The 12,666-nt window shown below is 38.6% G+C and overlaps 1 protein-coding gene across 3 annotated transcripts in view; it reads right to left on the reverse strand.

The window, feature by feature from the left end:
• The window catches only part of LOC143906347 (irregular chiasm C-roughest protein), a 124,671-nt gene that overhangs the window by 19,687 nt on the left and 92,318 nt on the right, over positions 1-12,666 (reverse strand). For all 3 annotated transcript variants that reach the window (XM_077422401.1, XM_077422402.1, XM_077422400.1), the window contains exons 3-5: positions 10,086-10,318; positions 1,842-2,042; positions 14-123 (exon numbers count right to left, since the gene is read on the reverse strand). In XM_077422401.1, the coding sequence (XP_077278527.1) occupies positions 14-123; positions 1,842-2,042; positions 10,086-10,318 (544 nt within the window). The remainder of the gene's footprint in view (positions 1-13; positions 124-1,841; positions 2,043-10,085; positions 10,319-12,666) is intronic.

Raw genomic sequence — 12,666 nt, forward strand, 5'->3', positions numbered from 1 at the left:
TGTTTTTGCTTACCTGTATTCTACGTCGGGTGGGTTGGCCTCGGCGCAACATTTGAACCTAAGCTCGGAACCTTCGACAATGCGATCGATCTTCGAGAGAGACACCTTCGGTGCGTAACGTACCTGAAAACAAAACGCGTAAATCGCCTTCCTCCGTTTTCCGGTCCGCTCGATATTATCGTCGCGCTCTCATCCCGAGGTGTGGGCTACGTGTGCGTAGCCCGGAATAATAATGATGCATATCCATTACTGCGCGTTTGAAATTTTCGAAGCGTTCGTTACATATTTCACAAGGGAAATAGGGAGATACATCCCGTAGTATATCACTCAAACTCGATACACTTCCAGAATTGAATGAAATTTTATACCTGCAATGTTCGATTGCAAGAGCTTGTCCGAAATCTTTTATGGACAATATGGACATGTATTTATTATATGTTATTTAAAATCCCTTTTAAGGCTATCGCATGATTTTAAAGTTAGTACTGGTTCGTTTGTAGGTATAGTGCGTTCTTCTTGCATTTATCGTAATTCATTCCTTTTATCGATGGATTTTTTCTACCAAGTTTTCTTGTACTTTCTCAATTTTCGATTCAAGAGAAAAGTTTAATTTTAAAAACGCTATTGTAGTAACAAAAGGTTATTCTGCGAGAAACATTTCGAATTTATTTAAACAGAATTTTAATATCTAAAGATTTATACAAAAGTATTTAATTTAGTATTAAAAATTGATCAATATTACGTTAAAAGATTTATTCGATTAAGTAAACAAGTAAAATTTTGTTAAACTACGTTATATTTATTCGATAAAATAAACAAGTAACATTTTAATAAATTACGTTACGTAATCTGTAAAAAGATTATACAATAATAACAGGTATTTTAATAGAAAGCGACTTCTGAATTGTCAATTTGCCACTAAAATATAATAAAGGCGAGACACTCTCTTTCTCCGTATATCGATAATTGATTCGCTTTGTCGACACGTGCGTGGATGATAAAGAAAAAGTACGTCGAGGAAATAGGAGTTTGCTCGAACTCGCTTGCGTAAGAATTGCTTCCAATTAGGACGATATTAACGTCGAACTTATATTAGGAGTCGTGAAGAGCGCGGGTAATATATCCGGCGCAGTGTAAAAGAGTTAAGTAATAACTCGTGAAAATTTTCTTTGCAGGCCGGCGCGGCGCGGCGCGGCGCGTTCGTAATATCGCGCCCTCTTCGTCGTCGCCGTCGCTGTCGCCGTTGTCGTCGCAAATTCGAATGTTCCGCCCGGGCAAAAATCCCCGCGAGTTCGCTTCGTTGCCCTTTTCCATGAAACTATTTGTTCCCTTTGCCACTTCGGATAATGGAGTCTACGTCTCTGAAGAAAAGAGGGCGGAAGTAGTACCCGGTGAACGCGCCAAAGTACTCGCGCGCTCGCAGCACGAAAGTTGCGCCAGCGATGGCGATTACCGCGCGCTAACCGCTTCTCAAGACACGACGTTAATTATTATACGTCGCCTCGTTACCCTCGTTACCCTTCCCTCTGCCCCCTTCCCCCCTTTCCCCCATCCCGGCCTCGCTTTCGCGCGACTCGCGTTAATTTCTTCCTCCGGTCAGCGAGTAAAAAGAGCGCGCGCAAAAGACCAGTAATTTTATTTCCCTTTTAAGCAAGATTTCTATCTTCCCGCTTTCTTTTATTTTCCTCTGATTTCTCGACGTCTTGCTGACACGGTTCAGAGATTTATTTCAGGACTTATTACCCTATATATTTCACGTAACACTGGGCTTAAGCTCGGGGAGCTATTATCAGAATCGTGGGTGCGCGCTGAGCACTTAGGTACCAATTACTTCTACGTACCTCGACGCGAAGTTTGGCGCTTTGCGGCGAACGATCCGCCATATTTTGACTTTGGCACGTGAAAGTCGTGTTGTCGTGATCCTTCCGCGGCATCACTCTCAGGACGGACTTTACAGTAGTCAGCGGACCGTTATCGTACGCCTCCTTCGTGGTTTTGATGCCACGGTGTAGCACGTTGCCCAGTCCATCGATCCACGTGATCTGCAAGAAACGTTACAGTTAAAAATAGCGTCGTTCGAGAAAACACCCGCGTCAGGGAATTGACCCGTGACCGGAATTCTTATGCTTTTATTACCATAATGTTGCCCGTGGGACTTAAAAACTTGAGGTTTTTTTTCGAAAAGGCTGCTGCTCTTTTAGGGAAACATTCCAACAAAAATGCAAGCCCATTTTGACGTTATATTGAAGGTAATTCGTTGCCATTTATCTTAAATAACTAGTTGGAATAATATATTATATTTTCTTAATATATTCCGATCAAAAAAAAAATAGACGCAAAATTTCGAAAATTTCAAACGATATCCGCTCCCAATTTGCACAATTGTGTTTAAAATTTTCACGACGTTGTTTACAGATAAAAACCAATATAGCCTCGGAGTTGTTGGGAGGGGACGCGATTCGCAACGATCAATTAATAATGAAGTTGCGAACGAATTTCCGTGCATAATGCCGTAACATGATTGTTCTGCCGGCTCGGTTCAAACACAATTGCGCGCGTATGTGCGTGCGTGTCGCGGAAATCAAGCTTATCGGCTCTAATTAGACACCTCGTGCGAGAGTTCCTGCTGTTCGTTATCGATATGAGATCTCCGGGCTGCAAGTGCCGCAGCGTCCTTCCGCGCGCGTTTGCCGCGTTAGGGATCACTAGAATAATTGTATTCCCAGTCCCATACAGTGTCGCGATTAGAAATTACAGTATGGCCCCATATCATGATTTATGTACTCTTCGCACGATTTTTGCGATGTATCAACATTATCGCAATTTCACCGACGCGGCGGACAGATTATCTATCGGATATATCCTGCTTTTCGGGGCGTTCCGTGATTACGTTCCCGATAATTTTGTTTCTTTTTTCGGATTAATCAGCAACGTGCAATCTGTCGTACTCATACTTTTTAATAAAATTCATCTGATATATTAATATTTGTGCAATTTCTTATAATTTCTCTGCTATTAAAAGTGTGAGGAAGTATCACAATGTCTAATTAGAATATCTGCTTTGAAATGTCAGAAATAATTATTGAATATTATTCTCAGAGAAACGTTCTATAAGTGTCAATATAATAAATTACCTCGAAATACATTTTCGCAATACGGAATAAAAGGATTCAGCAACTGCAGTTGGTTCTATTTTTCACAGTTAAGTGAAATTCAGAAATACGATTACTATATTGTTAGTTTGCCACCCACAATCTATAATGTTAAAATCATAACATATCGGATCTATACTACGTTTACGCGAGCGTTACTTCTGTAGTAACTTACGATATATTGCTCGTTTACGCGGAGTAAATTATCGTAAGTTACTCCAAAATCCCGTTTACGCGAAGGAAAATCCCGTTTACGCGAAGGAATTATCGCAAGTTACTACATAAGTAACGCTCGCGTAAACGTAGTATTAGCGCGTGATACTGCGCGATTTCACAAACATGTGTTGAAATATTTTTAAAACGTGAGTGAAATATCGGAAATCGACAGCTATATACGATTTACGCGAGCTTGCCTTCTTCCGTGCATAATCAGCGCGCGTCGAAAATGCTTCCCGTTGACGCCTTTCTCGCGAGGCAGATTCGTTTAGTCGCTTTTCTAACTGCGGCCTCCGCAGGAAATCGATCTCGTCCGCTCTAATTAAGAGTTCTGCGGTCCCGCGGTGCAGTGCCATTTACTATTGTGTCACGAATACGAATGAAATTACCGTGCAAAGTGCATCTGTCTAAAGGAGCGAGAAATCAGAGTATTTTTACCCTCTCCTTCTCTCAAAATTTCCTCATAAAATATATAGCCTCATAAAACTCATAATATAATTAACTTTCACGAAATGCGTTATTTTTAAAGGGAGAATCCGGAATTTTCGAAAAGAAAAAAAAACGGAAACATTTAAAGGTTTTACAATAGAGAAATGAGATAAAATATTATTAAAATATAAAAAGCTGTATATTAATGGCGGTAACAGTACTATATGAGAGCCCCGCGAAAAAGTATCATTTGTCGCAAAATTATGATTATGACATATAATCCCGTTTTTATTTCAAATCTTTATTTTATGTTTCAATAAACATGGCTCCAAAGCTAATCTCCATCGAACGCTCATCCCACTTTCTTGCTCGCTTAATCATCCGATATTCAATTTTTACGTTTTCACGTATTGAAACGTGTATTTCGCATTTTCTGGCCGAGAATGGCAGAAATACACGCGCAGCTGGTTGCCCTCATAGGCTAGAGATTTCGAGGCGCGCGCGCGTCCAGCTTTATTACGAAGCATATTGAGAATCGTATCAGGATATCCCGTAGCGGTTTTCTCTGGTAAGATGAATAGATTCACAACTAATAATTTCCCGTGGGCATCCACGCGCTCCCCATCCCCCCCTATCATCCTCGCACGGACCATTCGCACGATGGACAATAGCTCTGAAAGTGGAGTTATGGAATGTGGAATAAGCGCGGTGCGGCCAGGTGAAGAGAAGGCACTAGTAGTAGTGGTAGTAATAGTAATGGTAGTAGTAGTAGTAGAGAGAAAGAGAGAAGCAAAAAGAGAGAGAGAGAGAGGGGGGGAGAGAGAGAGAAGGTGAAGAAAAGTGGAGGTAGGGACGGGAATTGCGCGAGTAAATGCTCTATTCCGTTGTTGGAGCTGTTTAATTACTAGTTATCAGTTGAAAGGCAAACGGAGGGACGCGCGAGAGAGGGTGCGCGCCCGACAGCGGATCGAGGAAAGAAGAGAGAAGCGAAATCGGATTATCGCGAGAGCTGCGAAGCATTCGACTGTGGTGACTCTGAATTTCTAGCGGAATTGCACCGTTCCTCTCCTTCTCTCTCTCTCTCTCTCTCTCTCTCTCTCTCTCTCTCTGTCGTTCGCTTTTTCTCTTCCGTACGATTCGCTCGCCTAATGAAGGCCGATAAGGCCGCGATAGATTCAGCAATATCGGCGGCTTGGAGCTAGCGTCACCCGACCGGGCATCGTAAAGGGAATGAGATCAGATGGCTTGTACATTAAGTCGTAAAATCGAGAGATCTGCATTTATTAAATGTTTCCTTCAATTTTATCGTGCGCAGAGCTTCCCGAGATTTCTCAAGTTGAATTAATCGTCGTAGTTATGGCAAATTGTTGTCGTTCGCAGTTTAAAACGTCGATATGGATAAGTATATGCGTATATTTCGTACGTTTGCTGAATACTTCTCGTACAATGCAATATAAATAGAGGAGGATAATACTTGGTAAAATAAAAGCAATATTACAATTCTGCCTTAAGGGAAACTTGCGGTATCTCGCGAGTTTTGGCGGCAATACGATAGGAAGTCTTAAAACTTTAGCGTTGTCGAGGAGACGAAGAAGGCGAGATAGGAGGTGAGAGATATATCATCGGGGTGAAAGTGTACGAAGTACAATGATTCAAACAATTGCGTGAGAGTCGTGGCAAGTAGACGTTACGTGTTTGGGAACAATTATTAGACGCTGTTTAATATTAATCTCAAGATTATACGCGACGAAGACAATTTCGCATTTACCCGCGACTTCGTGAAAATTATTTCGGAAAATCCTTCTGTTTTATTCATCCCCATAAATTTTCCGATGCGCGAGGCATAGCAAACGGAATGCAAAGTCAAGAACAAGTGAAATCTAAGAGTGCAGTCTATCGAATATTTAATTAACCCGTCTTAATACTATAACTTTCTTTTGGCGCGATGTATTTATATGGTCATTCTCTATTTTTTTTAAAAGATTTCCTTGAAAGATATTTAATATATTCTAATTTTTTTTATTATAGTATAACGTAGATGCAATACATTTTAATACAATTTGATATGATATAAATTAACGTATAAATTAGATTTTATTGGAGATGTTATCCCGGCATTTTCGGATATGGTAAACAAGTATTAGGATATACACGATTAAAGATTTATTTCTGTTGCTTTTGAGATATGCCGTTTAAAAAAATTATAAACAGGTTTTCAGCAAGAAACTTGTGCAAATTTCGATAACGCGGCATTCATTTAGCTTGATGCAATCATTAAAATATTTCCAACGACAAGTAAAGCAAGAGCGAATAAAAATCAAATATAAAAATGCATTGCTGTGGATGTAACCGTTCGTCTACGGTAGCTCATAAACCGATAACAGATTTTCGCCAATCCGAACTCGCCGCCAAAAAATTTCGTATTTTCACGATAGACATTTAATGTAAAAAAATTTGGCTCTTGCGATAAGTGTCTATTAGAAACGTCTGTAGACTGTGAATATGTCGAAAATCGAAACGTATCGTGTATTTCTATTGCTGATTTCCATTTATTTTATGACCTTATCCATTTTACTTTTCATATTATACTCTGATAATGCCGCAGCACGTGGTACGCGTAGAACAGCGGTCTAACAATGAAACCGCACGAACTTTACGCACGATATCGCGTGATTAGCGCTCCACTCTTTCCCTCTTGCACTAACGCTTTCACTGATCCCAACAATGCATCGGAATTTTGCGAGTAGCTTTCGCTCCATTTTTCCGCCCTGTGAGCGGATAACGTTGAGTCACGTCAATGATCGATTATGAAGGTAGTCTGTTGTTTAACTGAACAGACCCGAGCGCAATAATAACGCAATTAACGAAAATTCGTGAAAAGTACTATTGTCGAGAAATTAATTTTTCAGTTTTGTAAATGAGCAATTTTAACGAAGCTAAAAGCTATAAGAGTAAAATTTAGACATGAACGAACAATTTAAACAAATGTTTGTAAATTTTACGTAACAGTGTATATTGAACAAGTATTAAAAGTATAGACATTGGCATTAACTAATCATTATTTTGCTCAAAAATGTAATGGTTTGTTCAGCGTTGTAAAAATGATTGATATTTTATGGAGAAAACAGATATTTAAAAAAATGTTTCATTATTCATGTATTTTATTATTTTCTATTAGTACACCGTTTTTTTCATCATGCTTTTTTCATTCGGGCATTTCGATATCTGTAGATGTGTGTGTATGCGTGTGGCCATTAAGCGCATCTTATAAAACTTTTCATAAAACGATTGAAATAATGGTCGGATGAGAATTTTGCCGTATAATGAAATTCAGATGTTGTGCACAGCCTATTTCCGCAATAATATTTGTAACGCCGGAGAATATCGATTTAATTAATGGGCACGCAAAATGTGGTTTCGCGGTAATGAATAATGCGAAAATCAAGCTCTCATAAAATATGATACTTTTCACGAATTTACACGATTACGATTTGACGCATCACGAATTGCGAACCAAATTTTCAAGAAAAATTTACGCAATCCACGATATACAATATGCAACGTACACAATATAGCCAACGTTACGAAAGTCATATTAAATTATTTCTCTGACTAGCGATGCCATTTATTTTGACCATTAATATTCCACCAAAATTATGGAACTTCCGTAGGATTATGTGGTTCAATTTTCCATCAGATTGCAGTCGACCATTTTAGTCACTCTATGATTTAATGTATTCTTTTTGTATGCCGCAGGAATACATTCAAAATGGATATTTTTTCCTATTTAAATATTCCGTGATCATTACTCGCGCGAGTCGATACGTCGACTCCCCAATCGGGCTATTAATCGTCGGATTTGCATAATTTTAATTAAAAAGCATGTGTTTGCGAGCGATCGAGAAACAAATTTCATTAAATTCTTCGCCAGTTGCCGATTAACTGGCTGCTCCTGCTAGGCTGAATTTAATATTAACGACAGTGACAACGTCGCGATCATATTTATCTGAGGGTAAAATTCATGTTGGACAGATCTGCGTTCTTGGCATATGTCGATATTTACAAAATGCATTGAATATACGTTTCGTAACTTTTAATTAATTTCTTGATCGTGATAATAAATTATCTTATTTATTTCCTAGGTTCAACAAGCAAAAGATATGGCTATGAGATTTACATAAAAAATGAATACTTTGAGTTTTAAGTATAAAATATTGTTTTATGCGTAAGAAACTTTTTTTCTTGCAAGTAACTTGTAAATACCTTCGGAAATTATTTAAAAATTTTGTGCATACTTTTAATTTAACATTTCAACCACTTGTTACCGTGATTATTGTTTGTTTACGATTTTGTTAAATAAATTAATCAATTCCAGATGAGTCAATAAATTTCTACGTGAAAGACGGTCGAATGAGTAGATTTGGAGCACCCTGTACGTATTGTCTTGCGAAAAACTTCTTAGCGTGCAATCGTAATGGAAATAAGTTATGCAGCCGTGATAACTTCCGATGTTGTTAGGGCCCACATAGCCGAACTTCTGCTATGTAATGAATGAAAATAAAGCGCGCCGCCGTATGAAATCCGTAGGCGGTACATTAGCGTAATAGAAAACCCTTATCTCCAGAGCAGTTATTAAGTTTAAGCTCTTTTGTATACGGATAAACTTCTTTTTGTCACGAATATTATGGAAATACATCTCGCAAGCTCATGAAGCTAACGAGAATTTTTTCCTGGTATTACGTGTGTCTCGTAAAGCAGTCACTTTGGATTGAGTGTAATATAGCAAAATCGATTTATCCATCCTTTTTAATGATATTTTATGCAAGAATAATTGTATAATAGTGTACCATATTATGTTATCGCGATTATTACGGTAAAAATATTTGCCTTAATATAAAAAATGCACGCGTATTATCGAGCTATTGTTGCGCGATATCTGAGTGTAAAAATATACATATAATAACTGCTAATGACACTAATTTATACCATCAGTATATAGCTTGTACATACAATAGAATGCAAAATCCATGAGTTTATTGTTCTTTCTTTTTTTTCAAACTGTTTTGTTTCTCGAACTCGTTATATCGATTCGCGTATTACGTGTCAAACGTGTGTATTTTATACGTTTATAAGTTCAAGAGGTGGAATTGTGCAAGAGCAATCAGTATTAACTGACAGGCTAGATGTATAGGGACATAGGTAACCCACATAAATCTCAGGCTCACCGAGCGTGGTTCGAAGTTGTTTTTGTTGCGCGGAACCACGCGTTCGGCTGAGTGGACTTCGCGGCAAGAAATGCAGCCCTTAGCTTCGGCCCCGGCCAGATTTTCAGGGCAGATTCGATACTACTAAGGGTGTCGCGCTTGGATTCTCGCTTTTAGTTCAATCAATCAGTTAGGAGTAATAATGCGGACCGTATTCCTTCACGTTATCTATTCCAGCAGTTAAGATCCGTCTGACACGAAAGCCCTCCAATGGATCTAATTTGACATCGAGCAATATCCGGCCATTCAGCAATTTGTCTAGCTTCACGCGACAAAAGAGCTTCGAATCACGCTCCATCGATTTGACATAAAATTTGATAAAAATTAATCGTGAGAAAATAGTTCGTACCTTGTATTTCTGCGTAGCAATCCGCCACGAACAAGGAAATTTGATATGTGGATATGTTCATCCTGTTTTATGACCGATCCGCGACTATAACTCAGTTTATATATATAGAGCCACGTTAAGATATATTATTACATATAATGTAATATATATATATATATATATATATATATATATATATCATATAGCTCTAGATATATTATTAGATATAGTACAAAGAATTATATAGAATATATTTCCCACGCATATATTATGTTGATATATTCATCAGAAACATATATAAATCGAGTTTTTTAAATATTTATTTTTCGTTTAGAATCGCGATGGATAATCTATCGCAACAAAGAGCCGTTTTCGGAAACAAAACGACGAGAAGATATACGCCTAAACGTAAAATCAATCGAGCGTAATCTTCGAGGCAGCGTACTGCCCATTGCCAAGGGATATCCGTGAAGTTTCCAGATGCAATTGCCGGAGGTTGCTTTCACGACTATTAATCCGGTCTAATCTCAGATAATCCTATCGATATATACAGACATAAACATATGTATATATACATATATAGATATGTGTGTGTGTGTGTGTGTGTTAGGCTCTCTCTCTCAAAGACCGAATATATTATATATATATTCGTTAACAAAAATCCCAGAAAATACGGAAAAGGGAAAGGGTACTTGCCTCTGCCGGCGGTTTTCCGGCGCTGCTTATGCATTCGATCACCAGCTCGCGATCTTCGGTGGTGACGAGGAAGTCGCCTTGCAGGATCTTCGGCTTCTGCGGTGGCACTAGCACGCTTAGCTTAGCAAATCTCGATCGTAAAGCCGGCTGTCCGTCGTTTGTCGGCGAAGCCTGACATTGATACGTGCCATCGTCCTCGAGTTCCACCGGATATATGTGCAGTGAAAAATCGCCTGAAAGCAGAAAAAAATACGATCAATATCGAACTCGTAACATTTCGCATCAAGTTAAATGTTGATGAGGTATTTTCTCATAAAACTCTCACTGGAATTAAAATCACGTTCAATTGATGTAAACATCACTCTAACATCAATTTAATTTGAATCTCTATCATAAAGATATATAACAATGGAGAAGATTGAAAAATTGTGGTAAACGATGAGATCTCTTTGAATATGTATTTTCTTTCAAAGATAATCTATCCTAATTTGGGTAAAGAATCTATCACTGAAATACAATGCGAAGTGAAAATAATCTCTATATTATATGGATACTCTTTGAATTGTAGACAATGGAGGAGATCGAAAAAACGATATCAACTGCAGTGGAATATGTCAGTCGCTTATACGGCATAGCGTCGGAACGCAGATATAGAATTTATCGTGGCGCGGTTTTATTTTTAAATTCGTCGCGTATTCACGTAAACTGTCAGGAACCAGCCAGCTTGATAACTACCATCGACGAATTAGAGCGAGCTCATCGTACTGTGAGAAAGTCTCTCTCTTTTTCTCTTGCGTCTCCCCTTTCTTTTCTCTTCCCGGTGATTTTCGACCACCGCCACCGCTGATTCTCTCGTCAAATCGCGAGAATACGCATTGTCTGTCGAACGAAAGTGGCGTCGTCGTTCAAAAGTATCGCGAGCTCGTCGATTCACGCCAAGTCGCATCACGTATCACGGTAACGTATCGTGCTCGAATAAATCCGCGTCGCTTGTACAATTTATCCCCCTTTCCGTGCGTGTGCCGTTTCCTTCTTTCGCACATCGGCACTTTTTTTCTCCCCCCTCACCGTCCCGTTGGACCGTTCTCTTGCTCCTTCTCGCGGATCGATGTCACGCATGTATCTCGATGGCTATACATATATAGTATTACGCTTCTCGGATCCACGAGCGGAGCAAAGCGAACACGACGAAGGATACATTCCGCGAACACGAGTGCGGTGGTCGAAGGGACATCTCATGGCCAGACGGTAGAAGAATGTAATTGTCAGTCTCCGTGCGTGCGTGCGACGCGGAATAATTTCCACAATAAATTGCACCTTCGCGATAAAGCCGGTTGACAACGGCGGCGCGTCCGACCCGGGGACGCGTTAAGGCCGGTGTCCGCTTAGATGTCAGCCCTAATTTACTGCCCTTATATATGAAATATAAAATTTCACAGAAAATATGAAGCAAGTAGATACATGTATCTCGAGACGATAATTTTATTTCCATGAAATTATCAATTTCTTTTTAAAGATTGATATAAATAACGAGTATTATAAGCAGCATAAAAAGAAGAAAATGAAGTCGTTAAATTTCTATTAAAATTTTATAACTAACAAAGATGTTGAAATCAGCAACTTGAGAAAGTTAATTTCATGTAACGAAATTAACTTAAAAATATAACACAGTTTTAAATACTTTATATTATTCTCTCTTTCTCTCTCTTCATAACTTCAACACCAGATAAAATTTGTTATTTAATTTGACATTCTATTTAGCACCTGTACTATAGAACACTATGGAGCATGAAACTCTATAAATAATTTTTTGATTTATTCTCTGTTAGGACAGTATGTCCCTTGATTGTTGCGCTTTTGTTCAAAGCTACGGTGGCTTATGCCCGATGAAACGTGTATGAGCCGCTCGTAATACCGCGCGTTTCAGTTGTTAAACGTCAGGGCGTTATCGACAATAATTTCCATAGGAAATTTTGTGCGGTACGGTGTGGGATGACGCGAAAAGCTTCGCCGAGTCACCCGTCCGTGATGGTCGCGCAAGTAAAATTGACGAGCGCCCTTGCATTAAATGATAAAGCGGTTTTTTTTTTTTTTTTTTTTTAATCTTTTTACATTCTATTTTGACTGCGGTGGCATATTTATTAGCTATTTCCACCAATGTGCCAATGATCAACTTATCCTTTCGAATCGTACAGCTTTATCGAACGTACTTTATTATGTAAAAGTGATTTAGCCCATCAACTAGTGCAATTCCAAATAAATCAGATTTAAAATTTTGAAGAAATATTTTAAGAAATAATTTTTCTTGAATGGCGTGCGATATTGAATTTGACTTTAATCACCTCTTTTTTTAATGTAAAGTTTCATTAGTTTCATATTGCCGACCCAGCAACTCACTTTTTTTCAAATTTCACGGTTTAACTTATTTTTACATGATACCTTCCAATTAACGTAAACCGAATAGTGGAAACCGTAACCGAGCGATAAAGTGCATTCACCTATATCCATTCGTGGAAGTTAAAAGCCAATTGAAACGTACATTTTCTTGCTAACTATACAATTAACGCTTCTCTCAGGATCC

This window comes from Temnothorax americanus, unplaced genomic scaffold (assembly GCF_048541705.1).
Source record: "Temnothorax americanus isolate GAGA-0224 unplaced genomic scaffold, ASM4854170v1 Scaffold7, whole genome shotgun sequence".
In the NCBI taxonomy this organism is placed as follows: Eukaryota; Metazoa; Arthropoda; class Insecta; order Hymenoptera; family Formicidae; genus Temnothorax; species Temnothorax americanus.